This window comes from Gobio gobio (assembly GCF_949357685.1).
Source record: "Gobio gobio genome assembly, chromosome: 4".
NCBI lineage: Eukaryota > Metazoa > Chordata > Actinopteri > Cypriniformes > Gobionidae > Gobio > Gobio gobio.
The window spans coordinates 22,432,848-22,447,217 of record NC_137100.1 but is presented as its reverse complement, the minus strand read 5'-3'; the positions used below and the strand labels follow the sequence as shown (position 1 = coordinate 22,447,217).

Sequence of the window (14,370 nt, the reverse complement as noted above, 5' to 3'; positions counted from 1 at the left end):
TCTGTATGAAAATGAACGCAATATATTTGATAGTTGCGAACTGCAGTTAGGCAAATGAGATGTTCGATAAGAAAATTATAATCCCATCAACCATAATAATTCTGTAATTATCTCTGTTTATCTAGACCTTATTGAGACATTTCACATGTATTGTATTTTCTGCATTCAACTTTAAAACTGTAAATTCAACTGCATTCGACTGTAAAACTGATTCATCAACTGTTTCATCTATATTAAATAAATTTCACTGAAATCAAGCAACAGCCCTTTTTATCAAACAATAATGGTGACCAAATAGGCATAAGCTAATTATCCCTCAAAATAATCCTTTCCTTTATTTCACTTCCAAAAACAATCATACAATCGCGTTTCAAATGTCCAGACCAGCTGATATGCAAAAAACAGGCAAGCATTTACTATACAGCAGCTTGAGAACAAGAGAGAGATTAAAAAGCTTGAGAGGGAAAACTGAGAGTCCAGGCTACTCTCTAGAGAACTGTTGTTCTCTGTTCAGCTTCCCTTACTGTACTGAACTCAGCAGTCCCACAGTCAGCTTTGTACATAGCAACCCACTGTGCGGCTGGAGTTAAAAGCAGTATAGTTGATTTCTGAAGCATGTAAGTCATGTTATATTAAGGAGAGCCTTTGTCCTTCACTTGTTTTTGCCATGCAGAAGTCCATAATCCATTTGTTTCTGTGACTGGCAAGAGTATTTAGTCAGAAATGCCAGAGCTTATGCATCACATGCATTCATAAAAAAACGCACTGCCGATTGCCTTAATGTACTGAGCTTGAATATGCAGCGTGAGCCTGCATTTACGTATGCTAAGTGGCTCCATGAAAGAACCTTACAATTTCTTATACAGTCATGCTCAGATGTTTGCAAACCCCTTGGGAAATCAGACATTTAGCATTTAAAAAAAAAAAAAAGATAAAATTCTAAAAAATAATATATTTTTTATTTAATACTGCCCTGAAGAAGCTGAATAAAACCTATTTGTGTTTTTTAAGAAAAAATAACTTACATTACAAAAAATATCCTATTCAGACGGTCACATATTTGATTCTTGGTATTGTGTGTTGCCTCAAGCATCATAGATTTGCACGAATCCCTCAATTATCCATCGTGGCAAAACATTATATTGCCACTGTAGAGAAAAACTCAAATGTTCAGAGTATGCTGGGAAACCAAATAACTTACAGGCCCTCTAGGCTTTGTCAAAGAACAGCTTCACTGCTCAGGACAAACCATAAACTAATGCACAACTATCACAAAAGACTACAAACAGTCATTGATTCCTTGAGGCACTATGATATTAAAAACCAAGGGTATGTAAACTTTTGAAAAAGATCAGTTTTGTAAATTCAGTTATTTTGTCTTGTGGAATATGTGTAAATATCTGTCAAATGGCTTCATAAGGACAGTAATAAATTGAAAAACATTTTGTAGACTCTCTAAGGGGAAGGGAAATTTGTGAGCACAACTGTATTTAATGCAGACGTTCTTCAATCTATCCTGGAAAAAATTGTATATGTCCAGTTTCCATGATCATGCAGCTTTAATGAAATGTTCAATGGCATGGTAGATTTGCCTTCATTGATAGTGATCCTTTTTGGTATGAGAAGCTGCAGACCAGTTTTTAATAGTAGTATGAAGTAGAGGAAGTCACTGATCCTCTTTGAGTGGTCTCTGTCTGTTCTGTTCCTCTTTCTGTGATTTGGGGCTGCTGGATGCCCGCTCTTTTTCCCCTTTCTTGCTGGCTGGGTTGAGAGCGAGCACACTGGCCGCTCTCTCTGGACTCTCCGGAAGCCTTTCAACTTCTTGTGGGTTGTCAGACTCTTTGGCCCGGCCTGGCTCGGGCTTGGCTGCTTCACCTTTTTGGGACCTCTCTTCCATATTGAAGTGAGAGCCATTCCTCAATGTCTCTCTGCAGTCTCCATAGAGGTGCTGCTCCAGAGTCAGATTTGATGCTGCCAGGTGTTTGAACTCTGACTCAAAGGGAAAGCCACCGCCTGGATGGGTGGCTCCTTCCACCTGGCTGAGGACCGCAGTCCCCCTGTACACCTCGATCGCCTCTGGAAGCATGGACTTAATCTTGGGGAGCCAGCGCTTGCGAACTCTCCGGGCATTGGTGCACATGTCTGCGGCGATCACATTCATCTCGCTTTCTTTGAAGTTAGGGGCAAAGTTCTGACAATACACTAATGACCAAATGGAGAGGGAAAGAAACAGGAAAATGAATGCTTCAAGTCAGCATTAAGCCTATTCCAATTCCATATTGTGACATTTCCAAATGAAACAGGAGAAAAGTTTGTACAGTGTAACTGTTTGGTTCATGAAAAGTAAAGATTGGAGGCGAGGAAATATTGTTGAAATACAAATGGAATCATGCACACTAAGACCAGTAACATACTAAATATGGTCAGTTTTGTTTGCTTTAACATCATAGCAAAGGGTCACTCACGTTTCACTGTGTTGAGTATGCGGCTGTCCAGTGGTTTGCGATTCGGATCACAGTTAGAGGAACGTATTCCAGTCCCACAGCTGTCAGCCAGTGTATTCCTGCAGTCAAAATACCATAGTCAACCACTGGAGGGCACACACACAAAATATTTCCAAAACACCATGCGGTCCCTACAGTTATCAAACACAATATACTGAAACATTTGAATATGAGGACCTCGATTCCATCTCTGCTTGGTTATTTTTTACTGCAGATCTAAGCTCTTAGTATTTCAGACATTCTACAGACACACATACACACTTGTTACACATTTGTAATGTTTTAGACCTGTCAAAAAAAGCAGCTAGAAGGCGTCTCAGCAGGACTTTGTGCTTGACCCCAGCACAGAGGTGACAGTTCATCAGCTGCCCACGAGTCATGAAGACACCAGATCCTTCCACAACACCAACAACAGAGAAACAAGGAGACCTTAGCTCTGAATCACTGAATCAAATGACTCAGTCTGAACTGATAAATAATTCAGATGGACATGGAGTTTCAGACAGGCTGGTATTATTCAGGCCTCACCTCCAATCAGCTCCAGTCTCTCTCCAGGGTCGCCCTCTGTGTAGAGAGCAGGATGGCAACGGTAGCCGATCTGGCTGATGAGTCCGGCGGGCAGAGCCTCTCTGTCTCCTCCCAACAGCACACAGAAACGGTTCTCCAAGGACAGAGGCAGGGAGGACACCTCCATCTTCTCTTGCACTGGGAAGAGACACAAAAGATCACACTCACAGGGATGAACCTTGAGCTGCAATGGAGCAAAAGTGAAGTCCATCAAAAGATATTTACTGCTATAGATCCCAGTCGAGCCCCCAAAGATCTTTCCGCTTGTCAGGCTTTCGTATGAGTCGTCTTCAAAGTCCTCCTCCTCATTTTGGTGTGAAGTTGGGCTGTCTGTGGTCGGGAGGCTAGAGGCACCGGGGCTGGCATGGTCTCGGGTCGAGTGCTCGTAGGCATGCATCACGGGTATGATCCCGTTTACACCTCCACTGGTGTAGAAAAGAGTCCCATTCCTGAAAGATCTGCCCCTAGGTCCCCTGTCCTCCTCCGAGTGCTTTAGCTCCCCATTCTGAGCACACACCGGGGTCTCTAACTTCTCTTCCTTGATCTTGCAGACAGTTGTGGGCTGGTCGCCTAGCAACAAGGAGGAGTTGTTGTTGTTTGGGCTAGGGGGATCGTCTGTGGCAGACGACTGTGAGTCGCAGTACGGAGCGCTGGCCTTGAACATGAGGTCCATTCCCCGCTCCACGATGTTCTGGATCTGAAGGTAGCCTGCGGTGTACATGACCATCAGCTGATCGCTGGCACTCACCGTCATCCGGCCTGTGTAGCAGAATGACAGAATCTGCTGGAAGCAGGATGGGGCCACAGATGAGGGCAGCTCAAAGAGTGTCTGGGCACTACCGCTGAACAGATCACGGAAGTAGAGGCTGCTGGCTGCTAAAACGGCGCGATGGGCCTTGAAGGCCTGTCCGTTGACCATGATGGCCACATCGCAGTGCTGGCCCAGCAGCCGCTGTTCGTTAAGGCTGTCCAGAACAGTGCTGCCGAAGTTTGGAATCTCCATGTGCAAGAGTTGAGACATCATGCCCGTTTCAGATCTCTGGAAAGGACAGGATGTTCTCACCAGACATCTAAGACAGAGGAAAGTCAAAATGAAGGTGGACCAGCTTGATGAGGTAACAAACAGAAAATTACTAGATTCAAAAGTCACACAATGTTTATCTGGTGCAGACACAGCAGAAAAATGCGACAGAAATGCTGCACAGCAACTCCCTTGGTAAACAGCTCTCTTCACCCCAACATTACTAGAGTCTCCATGTTTGGCAAGTCAGCATAAGCTTGCCTGGAGTATTCAAAAGAAGCTGAAAAGTGACCCACAAACCCACCCGCCCACCCTCCCTCTCCACCCCGCCACTACCTGACCTCTATAGCAGAATCTTCCGAGATGAGAGAGAGAGAATGCGGGCTGGCTCCTCACAGCAGCTCAGCATGAGGAAATGTAGCTTGAGAAGCAGCGAGATACGTCTCAATCCGTCCTCTTCCTCCTCGCACAGGACTGAATCAGCGAGAGGGAAAGCAAGCGTCTGTGTGCAATCGATGCACCATCTACTGTATGTCACAGAAAGGGGGAGAGAGGCTATAGGCACAGACACAGAGACTAGGGAGAGAGGGGGAGGGAGTGAGACTGGAGGAAAGTCATTTAAGGACACAGAGTGAGAGAGAGAGATCGAGCAAGAGACAGAGAAAGAGAGAGAGCCTGATGCGGATAACTGCCCTGCAGAGAGTAAACGTGTTCATGTGCGATGGAGACAAAAGACAGGCAAGACAGAATGAGAGGGAGAGAGAGAGAGCAATGGCTCACTTTTATTTGAGCATCACCACACGAAGAAAAGACAAGAATGGGAGCGTTTACCCCGCATGCACCAACCCGAACGTGTGCAGACACATAATCCATCAGAAGCCGTCTCTGCCATGAACGGCTCCGTGTTCAGGATTATTTACATTAAGGGCAGACAAATGGTGTGTGCCAGGAGAGCAGCTCTGCATTGCAGTCCCTGTCACAGGCTGGCATGCTCAGTACAGAGTCTGCATACCCAATCAGATGTGCCAACACGGCATCAGACAGATACTCAACCGATAAGAGAAAGAAAAGAGATAGACTCAGCATCAAAGCTGCCCTGAATGTCAGATCAGTGCATCAAACAGAGAAGCATTTTAAGGTGGCACATAGACAGATGGAAGTCTGAAAGACTGTATTGTGCGAGTAAGAGTTGAGTACAGAGCAGTGGGGCAGTAAAGCAGCGTCTCTCAGCAAAGTGGGGAAGAAGGCGCTGTGCTTCCGTCTCTGACTTGCTGGCTTTTAATGCTGAGACGCCGACGGGCTACGGCGTGAGTCAGCGCTATCAGAGATAAACTGCCGTGTTCCAGTCTTCTGTCTAATATCAACAGCAAAAAATTATAATAAATCAATAAAGTGTGGCAGACACACGCCCTGCTAATGCTGCAAAACTAGCTGTCTGTCTGGTCTTTTCGAACGCAGAGAAAAGCAAAATGTGACACATTAAGCTGTCTCTTGAAGAAACTGCCCTCAAACTTTGTTTCCAGCCATTGAGGAAAATGTCCTCTTCCAGTCTGAAGAGATTAACATAGTAAGATGTTTTACATTTGGAAACAAGAGTGCCAGTGCAGACATCTGTTAAGTTGACAGCTGGAGCTCTAGTAATAGACAGCGTTAGTATGGTCACATGTATGATGTCCCTGGGGAGAACAGACTGCAGTTTGAGCTGGTGGGGAAAGGGAGACTCCGTACTGCCTACTAGAGGGCAGACGCAGAATTACAGCAATAGAAAACTTAAATGACCTCTCAATGTGCTTAGACTTTAAGCTGCAGTTACACTGTGTTCTCAGAATAGTACATTCAACTGTTCTCCTGATAAACGAGTAAGAATTACTCTCAGAATGAAACATTTACACCCCATGTAACTGCCCGACACCAAAAAAGTTTGAAATACTTAAATACAAATACTTAAGAGTCTATGATTGGATCATTATCACAGTGATTATTATGTTTCTAGCATGTTGTGTTTGGCAACAGGTCTTCTAACCCTAATTGATGGAGTGTGTAGCTGTTCGTTTCTTGAAGGAAGAATGGCCATATTCTATTGTGAAAGAATGGTTGACAGGGAGTATGAAGAATCATTTCCATACATGAATTGGCACCTCCGAGTCCAGACCTTAAATTCATTGAAAGTCTTTGGTGGGGTAGACTTTACAGAGTGCTGGACTCTTGCATTATCAATAAAATATCTTGACCAAAAAGTGATGCACCTCTTGATGTACATAAATGTTGTATTGATCTTGTATTGACAATGCAAGAGTCAAGTACTCTGTAAAGTCTACCCCGGCACATCCTAAAGACTATCAATGAATTTAAGGTCTGGACTCAGAGGTGCCAATTCATGTGTCCCAACTTGAATCTTGACATTGTCATCCTGGAATATGGTCATGATGTGTCTTCCTTTAAGAAATGAAAAGCAACACACTCCATCAATTAGGTTTAGACGAACTGTTGCCAAACATAGAACATAATAATCACTGCAATAATTATCCAATCAAAGACACTCAAGCATTTGCCTATTTAAATCCAAATAGCAACTTTTGTTTTGGCCGGGCAGTGGTGCTATTTAAAATATTGATGGCTAAAAACATCAAATGCGTAAAGTTTGTGTTGCAATGTTTGTATGAACTCAGGAATTATACATTTTTATTTGAAAGACATCTTACAGTATTCTTTATAAAAAAATGCAAGGACAAACTACATATACAGAACAACTAGGCTTTACATAAAAATATAATTTTTAAAGTAGTGGAAATAATAATAAAAATAAAACGCAACTTAATTAACAGCCGTTCATTTGGAGCAGCTTAGAAGGCCATGTGCACATATGGTCACAACACAGAAGCATTTTATTAAAAATATGCTTCATAAATATTTAGCCTCAGGTCTTCATTAACAGTGCTTCAACAGATTGATCACATTACTTCAAATCAGTCCACAAACCAAATGCTGATAAACCTGAAATACTGAAAAAGTTCACAATATCAACACTTTTTAATTCTTAACTTTGAATCAAAATACTGCTGTAGTGATATACACATTGAACAATGAATGGTCTGTGATCAAGAATCCTATGAGTACATTTTATTAATCTTTTTCCTTAGGGTTCAACATATTATAGGAGCTCTACATCATAATGCATTAATTGTTACAGAGAATTGGACCATTTAAAAAAAATAAAAAAAACAGTAAGTTCCAGTTTTCAAGTTTTCAATGGAGATTATAAATCACTTGCTGCAGAGTTGCACCAATAAACCATTTGTGAAGCTTTTCAACCATATTTAAAAAGATAAATGCATTTATATTTTTTAAAAAGCCACCTTTTTAAGTCAATAATAATAATAATAATGTGCCACTGTAGCTCTTCTTGTGACTTCACATGCAGACTTAAAAAAACAGAGTTCAAGCAGCCTATATAACAGATTTCAATGGACCATGAGGGTTTTTCCACTGGTCATTGACAGGCAGTGTTACGTTTCACTGGCTTCTCAGCTAGCGACCTTGAGTGACAGAATAAATCAAGTTTCTCAAGTGTTTTTTGGACCATCAAATAGATATATGGGGACAGAGTGACTTTCATAGAGAGCAATATATACCCTATGAGAAACTAACTTAGGATATATTATTTCAATAAAAATCTCTATAAATAAATGTAGAATATTCCATAAAAATATACTTTGACCTAGGTTGTTACTTGTACTGTAATAAAATAGTTTCTCGTGTTAAATCGTCCTCTCTGTTTGTTTAGGGTTGAGAAATACTCACTAACAGGTGCTTGTTTACACAACTAGGCCTAAGCGGAGCTTTCATCGGTCATTAGACAAGTTCTTCATAACAAAATATTTCATAAAAACATCAACAACAACAACAACAACAACAAACCCCCCCCCAAATATAATAATAATAAAAAAAAAAATCAAATAAATTAAAAGTCTCCTTCAACACTTGGCACCTTAGTCAGTTTTCCATCTCAATATGCCGCCACTATACGTAAGGGCGGTAGTTTCTGGCTTTCAATCTCTTTGATCGAAAGCGGAAGAAGAAGAACATGAACATGAGAAAGACGCAGGAGACGGCGTAGAGCAGCACGCAAAGACTCATGTCCACGCTGGAGAATCCCAGACCCAGGAATGTCATCCCTGGTCTGGCTTCAATCTGGACACCAGTGTGCTTCTCTTCCGCACCATTGGTGCCAGTCCTTTTCTGATGTTTAGGAACATTCTCAGGAGATGGTTTGAGGTTCTGGTTGAGGTGATGGTTGCTTTTAGGTTTGGTTATGGCTTTGGGTTTGTCAAGAGCCGGAGGGCCTGGCTCTGGTTGGCTGCTGCTGGAGTATTTTGGGGAGATGTTGGAAGCACTGTAGTGTTGTTTGAGGAAAGTGAGCACCATCTGATCATTCCAGACATGAAGGCCTTCTTGCTCCTCGTGACATGTGGGACAGAGATCAGGAGTAGGCCACTGAGTCTTAGGAAACATGGGGTCCTCGCTCATTGAGCCTGCATAAAGAGTGCAATCAACTATGAGGGTGACGTGTGGTAACATGCGTCATTCTTTCTTTCCTTTCCCTTTCTCCCTTTTATTCCTCCCTTCTGGTACTTTCTTCATGTAATCGGTCCTTTTTCTTTTTTTCCTTTTCTTTCTCCCTGTCTTTTATCTTTTCTCCCCTTTCCCTTTCTTTCTTCCTGTCTATTCTCTTTTCTTCCCTTCCTTCCGGTTTTCCTTTTTCACCCCACCCCCCCATCCAGCCCTAATTTAATTAATTCTTCCTTTCCCCTTTTCATTCATTCATCCCAGTACTTATTTCTTTCTTTGAGTTTTTTTTGTCTTTCTTCTTTTCCCTTTCTTGCTTCCTGTCTTTTCTCCTTTCTTCCTTTGTCACTTTTCTCTCCTTTCTGTTTCCCTCTTTCTTCCCTCCTGTCCATCACCTTTGCCTTTTCTCCCTTTCTTCATGTCATTCCTCTTTTTCTTGCTTTCCGTTGTGCTTTCTCTCTTCATGTCTTTTTTCCTTCCTTACTTTCTGTTCTTTTTCCTTTCAGTCCTAATTTGATTATTGTTAATTTTCTTCCATTGCTTCTTTCTTCCTGTTCTTTTCCATCTAGTCCTGATTTCATTCTGTATTCCCCTTCCTTTTCCCCTTTTTTCCTGTATTACTTTCTTTCCCCTTTCTGGTCTCTTTCCCTTCCTTTCTTTCCACCTGTCCTTTTCTCAATTCTTCTTTCTTGCCCTGTTTAATTGTTCTCCATATTGTCCTTTTTTAATCCAACCCATTTTCCTCTTTTTCCTTCCTTCCTTTCTGATTTTGTAAAAAATCAAAATAACTATTTATTTATACAGAAATCGTTTTGAAACCTTATGTCTTTATAGACACTTTTGTTCAATTTAATGCATCCTTTCTGAATAAAATTATTTCTTGGGGGGAAAAACCCTTTTAATCAGTAATGTATACTGACACCCATGAGATGGAGCAAGAACCTAAATGCATATTTGTGCAGTCATTTTACTTTAAATACCTCTCTGTCTTACCTGTCAGTCTTGCATTAACCTGGTTGTGCTTTCTCCACAGCCACAATACTGCCTCATCAGCAGACTTGACCTGGTTCAGAGACTCCTGAGCCATCTCCTCAAAATGCTTCCCACACTCCTGGCAACCAAAGAAGGTCCCAATGTAGCGACGCATGGTTTGAAGCACAGCTAAGGGATCATCCTCAAGCCCTGAGAGGAAGGTGGGTTTAAATTAATTGTAGCAATGAAGAAACATGAACTAATAGAAAACGTTTACCAGATGACTGTTCTACTTGCTACAGGCCCAAACAGCAACATATATGCTTATATTACAGCAAAATTCATACTTAAAATGTAGTCTCAATTTACTAATCTACAATCATAATTACAATTGATGAGATATCAAACATGTTTCAAGAGGAAGGGATTTCCCTGCTCATACCAGTGTTGGCTAGAGCATCGGGTCGGTTGGCAGCTTGCACAGTCAAAACGTGAAACAGAGTCCAGAGGGAGCAGGGATATCCTCTTAGTGCCACACTACTACCCTGGCATCCAACCCACTGCACTTGCTCACTCAGGTACAGGCCCGAGATCTGAGAATAATACAACAGAGCACTTTAAAACCACCAACAAACTGATTAATGTTCCTGTCATATACACAAAAAATACTAAAAACTTACACTTACACTAAAAGACTTTATGAGGTAGCTTTTAATAGCAAGAGCAGCAGTGGTTTCACAATAGCTGTTTCCATCACCCAGTTTTTATGCGCATTTTGAAGTATCGCATCAGAAACGCCAGAGTGATGGAAACGCCGAATTTCACACAAAAAATCCCTTAATTTGAAAAAAGGTTTTTCTGTTCGCTTGAGGTTGTGTTTGACTTGTGTTAATGCGAATAATGGGGGATGGATTCTCCAAATCTGACAAATTTGTGTGTAGTGTGTAGCTTTTCAGCTAACATTAAACCCACGTGACAAATCGTCTGTTTCGCATTATGGGGAAACATTCTAAAATGCTTAAAGTGGCTGAATGTACTAAAAAAGATATATTAAAAGACCAAACCCAGAAAACAAAATACTAATAAAACATACTATGTGCAGAAAAGCAGATGAGCCCAGAATATGACTAAAGAATGCAAATTTGTGTCCAGGGTGAGAGAGCTTGTCGGAATAGTTCTCCCTCTGCGTTTATGACACAGTGCAGATTTGGTCTTTGCAAATCACTAAACCTGCCTGTGTTTCATTAATAATGTAGAACGTATTTTGTCTTTTTTTAACTGTTGGTCCATTAAGCCTCATTAGAAGCATTTTCTTGGTTTTCTATGGGAGGAAAATGCTTAATGTGTAATTAAACGTGTTGCGTTCATAATCTGGACTCATCTGTTTTTCTGTACATACTGTAGTGTGCTTTTATTAGTTTGGTGTTTACCGAGTTTGGTCTTTTAATACCCCTTTCTTAAGCCACACGAAGCGTTTTTCATGTTAAGGTTAAGCTGAGGGAGTTTTATTTACTGATGGTTACCAATAGAAATTGACTAGGTTACCAATACCTAGGTTAGTCATCCGCTCGAACAACTTGATGGAAACACACACAATTCGCATTTGTTTGTTTTTTCTTTTTTCAAAATTTGAAAAGAGTCACTTCACGTTTGTATGGAAACCCAGCTAATTAATAAGTTGCTTAACGGGTGACACTCTTACCCTCATTTTGTTGTTAACTAGGTCCAGAATAGCATCATAGGGGATCTTGTCCAAAGGTAAACTGACTAGCCATTCTAGCAACGTCTCAAGAAGTTTCACCACAGACTGGCGACCTGGAAATAGCTAAAATCAAGGGGGCCAAGTAAGATACAACTCTGAAAATTTCAAAGCTCTTATGAAAACAATTTCAGTTTGAGAAGACAGCTCAAGTGCAAAGAAAAAGTTGTGTTTGTGTTAAAACACTACCTTGGCGACAACGGTTACAAAGTCCTTGAATGTTTTTAGTTCTTCTCCTTCTAAGGTCTTGTGGGTGGCCAGTTCAACCCTCAGTAGATAATGTAAGCCAGACTCCAGATCTGCCATGTATACCTTAGACCTGAACAAACATTAATACTGGTGAACTCGTCTTACTTAAAATTAAATCAAAAGCTAGTAAAGAGCCTGTAGGCATTCATCGCAACTGTTAAACTTCAGACATTTGGAGTACCAAACATTTGACTGAAAATATAGACTACTGTTCAAAAGTTTGGGGTTGGTAAGATTTCTCTTAGGTTCACCTAGTCTGCCTTTACTTAAATACAGTAAAAACAGTAATATTGTGAAATATTATTACAATTTAAAATATTTTTTTTGTTTTAATATATTTTATAAAATAATGTATTCTTATACTGGCAAAGCTGAATTTTCAGCAGCCATTTCTCTAGTCTTCACTGTCACATGATCCTTCAGAAATCAATCTAATTTGATTTGGTGCTCAAGAAACATTTCCTATTATCAGTGATGTGTGCTGCTTTAAATATTTGTGCACATTATGTGGATACATTTTTAAGGCTTCTCTGATGAACAAAACATTTAAAACAACAGCATTAATTAAGTTACTTTTGATCAAATGAATGCATTCTTGCAGGAGCAGAGTATTCATTTCTTTAAAAAAATAATACGGACTCCACACATTTGAACAGTAGTATATATATTATAATAAAACTCACTTTTTAAACTCTTTCCACTCCACCTGGTTTCCCTGCCCATTATTCCCTGGCTGAGGATGCTGAAGGGACGAGGTGGACTGTTTCCTGTGGACTCCAGGGAGGAGTTTTAGGAAGGAGGAGAAGAAAAAGCGTAGCCTCTTCTGACTGTTAACACAAACAGAAATGTATCAATTGCGCATATACAGGGCTTCTATTTGGTGGATAAAAATAGCAGAGGCCGTTTACGTACACATTCATCACAGTGTGTGTGCCGTTGGGATGGAAGAGGTACGCTGAGGGAACTGAACTAATCCCTAGTTTCTCCATTAGAAGTTTGTCTGAGCTCAGAGCTCTCTTCACTGCTATACCCTCATATGGCATTAGGTCCAAAATTACCTAGTTAAAAAAAGATAAAACATTAAATTAGAGCATTACAATTCTAGCTACATCACTAATTATACCTAAAGGGATCATTTAGATCATCATCTACTCACCCACTCATCATTCGAAATCTATGTTATTTTCCTTTTTCCATGGAACACAAAAGAAGTTTAGATTGTCTAAAGGCCTGAGTATACCTCATTTTCCATGTTCCGCTCTGTCTTGTGAACAGTTGAGCACACAAGCCTTTCAAAGTATACTCCTTTGGCCGCGAGCATGGAAAGATGCGTCTGGCATGTGCGCACTATCTAGTGGACTTTGTTTTCAAGCACTCAAGTCAATCACACATGCGTTTCTGTTTGCGCACTGTCCGCACGGACACAAAAAAAATGTGCTGCATGCAGACAGTGTGTAACCACCTGATGACAAAATTATGTCACACGGAAAGTGCGCGGACGAAGTATACTTTGGGCTTAAGCCAGTAGTTCTTAACCTTTTTGACTCCAAAGCCCCCTTTGACCAAAACAATATCTGAAAGCTGATATGACCTCTGGGTAAAAAAAAACCCTCAAAAATATAATGTCAGTTTAATGTTCTGTTTGTTTAGAATTTGAATTATATTACAAAAATAACAAAACATTTATATTAAAAGTGTGCAGATTTTCTAAAACAATATCATTGTAAAAAAACGTCTCGTTTACTGTTGTAACCCTCGTTCCTTGGTGGAGGGAATGGAGACGTTATGTCGATTCTGATATTAGAGTACTTGGGAGCCCCAATCACCTCTGAGCTTTCCAAAAATAGTGAATGAAATTGGCAAGTAGAATGTGCATGCCTAGACACTCCCCTGTACGGATATAGAAGATGGCGGCCTTCATCCACTCATTTTTTTGTGCTGAGGAGCCGGGACACAGCAGGTAGTTCAAGATTGTGGCAGGAGGGACATAATGTCTCTGTTCCCCCCATCAGGGAACGAGGGTTACGACAGTAACTGAGACGTTCTCTTGCTGTCGGTCCCATTTGACGTTACGCATGTCAATACTGAACTGCGTTACACATTTTAGCAAAGCAGATGGTGGCAAGTAGTTACAATGCCTGTAACAAAATGCCCTCGCCGAGTCATAACCTTACCAACCCCATGTAAGCCGAATAGTTCTTCACGGCATTTTTCTTTTACAGCCATGACCAGTGGTTAACGCTGGGTAAGTGTGCCTAGTTCAGGTGAAGAGGGAGACCATATCCTACCCATAGGGAGGTACATGTGGAAATACACACATGGACTGACCCCCGGCAGTAGGTCCTACCTGGAAAGTGATGGAGCTACACAGCTGCTTAAACCGGTGCTGGGTGAGCAGCACTGCCAGCAACTTCAGGTAATTGATATGACACTGCAGTCAAGGTCCTGTCCAGGAGCCCGAGGCTGCGTGCCTGTTGCATACAGCCCACCAGCCCATTCTGGAGGCATCCGTTGCGACAACAACATGCCTGGACACTTATTCTAAGGGCACTCCCGCCCATAGAAAAGCAAGGTCTGAGCAAGGACTGAAAGTTCAGGGACAGATCGGTGTGAAGGTCACACAATGTGTGCCACGGCGCCATGCACATCTGGACACTTGGCTGTGCAGCAAGTGCTCAAGCGGCCATATATGCATCAATCAGAGCGGAATTACCGTGGCTACAGATGCCATA

At 41.3% G+C, this 14,370-nt stretch overlaps 2 protein-coding genes across 2 annotated transcripts in view; both read right to left on the bottom strand.

Annotated features, from left to right (window-relative positions):
• Window positions 1-1,666: 1,666 nt before the first annotated feature.
• Window positions 1,667-4,095, bottom strand: nacc2l (NACC family member 2-like; the record flags this gene model as incomplete). Its single annotated transcript, XM_079814294.1, has 5 exons — window positions 1,667-2,202; window positions 2,466-2,563; window positions 2,793-2,898; window positions 3,033-3,209; window positions 3,297-4,095. The coding sequence occupies 5 exons, from the start codon at window positions 4,093-4,095 to the stop codon at window positions 1,667-1,669; spliced, it is 1,716 nt and encodes a 571-aa protein (XP_079670420.1).
• Window positions 4,096-6,734: 2,639 nt separating this feature from the next.
• The window catches only part of qsox2 (quiescin Q6 sulfhydryl oxidase 2), a 32,034-nt gene continuing 24,398 nt past the window's right edge, over window positions 6,735-14,370 (bottom strand). The window contains exons 6-12 of the mRNA XM_079816068.1: window positions 12,551-12,696; window positions 12,322-12,465; window positions 11,579-11,708; window positions 11,333-11,455; window positions 10,073-10,223; window positions 9,652-9,840; window positions 6,735-8,624 (exon numbers count right to left, since the gene is read on the bottom strand). Coding sequence (XP_079672194.1) covers window positions 8,113-8,624; window positions 9,652-9,840; window positions 10,073-10,223; window positions 11,333-11,455; window positions 11,579-11,708; window positions 12,322-12,465; window positions 12,551-12,696 — 1,395 coding nt within the window. The 3' untranslated portion in view covers window positions 6,735-8,112. The remainder of the gene's footprint in view (window positions 8,625-9,651; window positions 9,841-10,072; window positions 10,224-11,332; window positions 11,456-11,578; window positions 11,709-12,321; window positions 12,466-12,550; window positions 12,697-14,370) is intronic.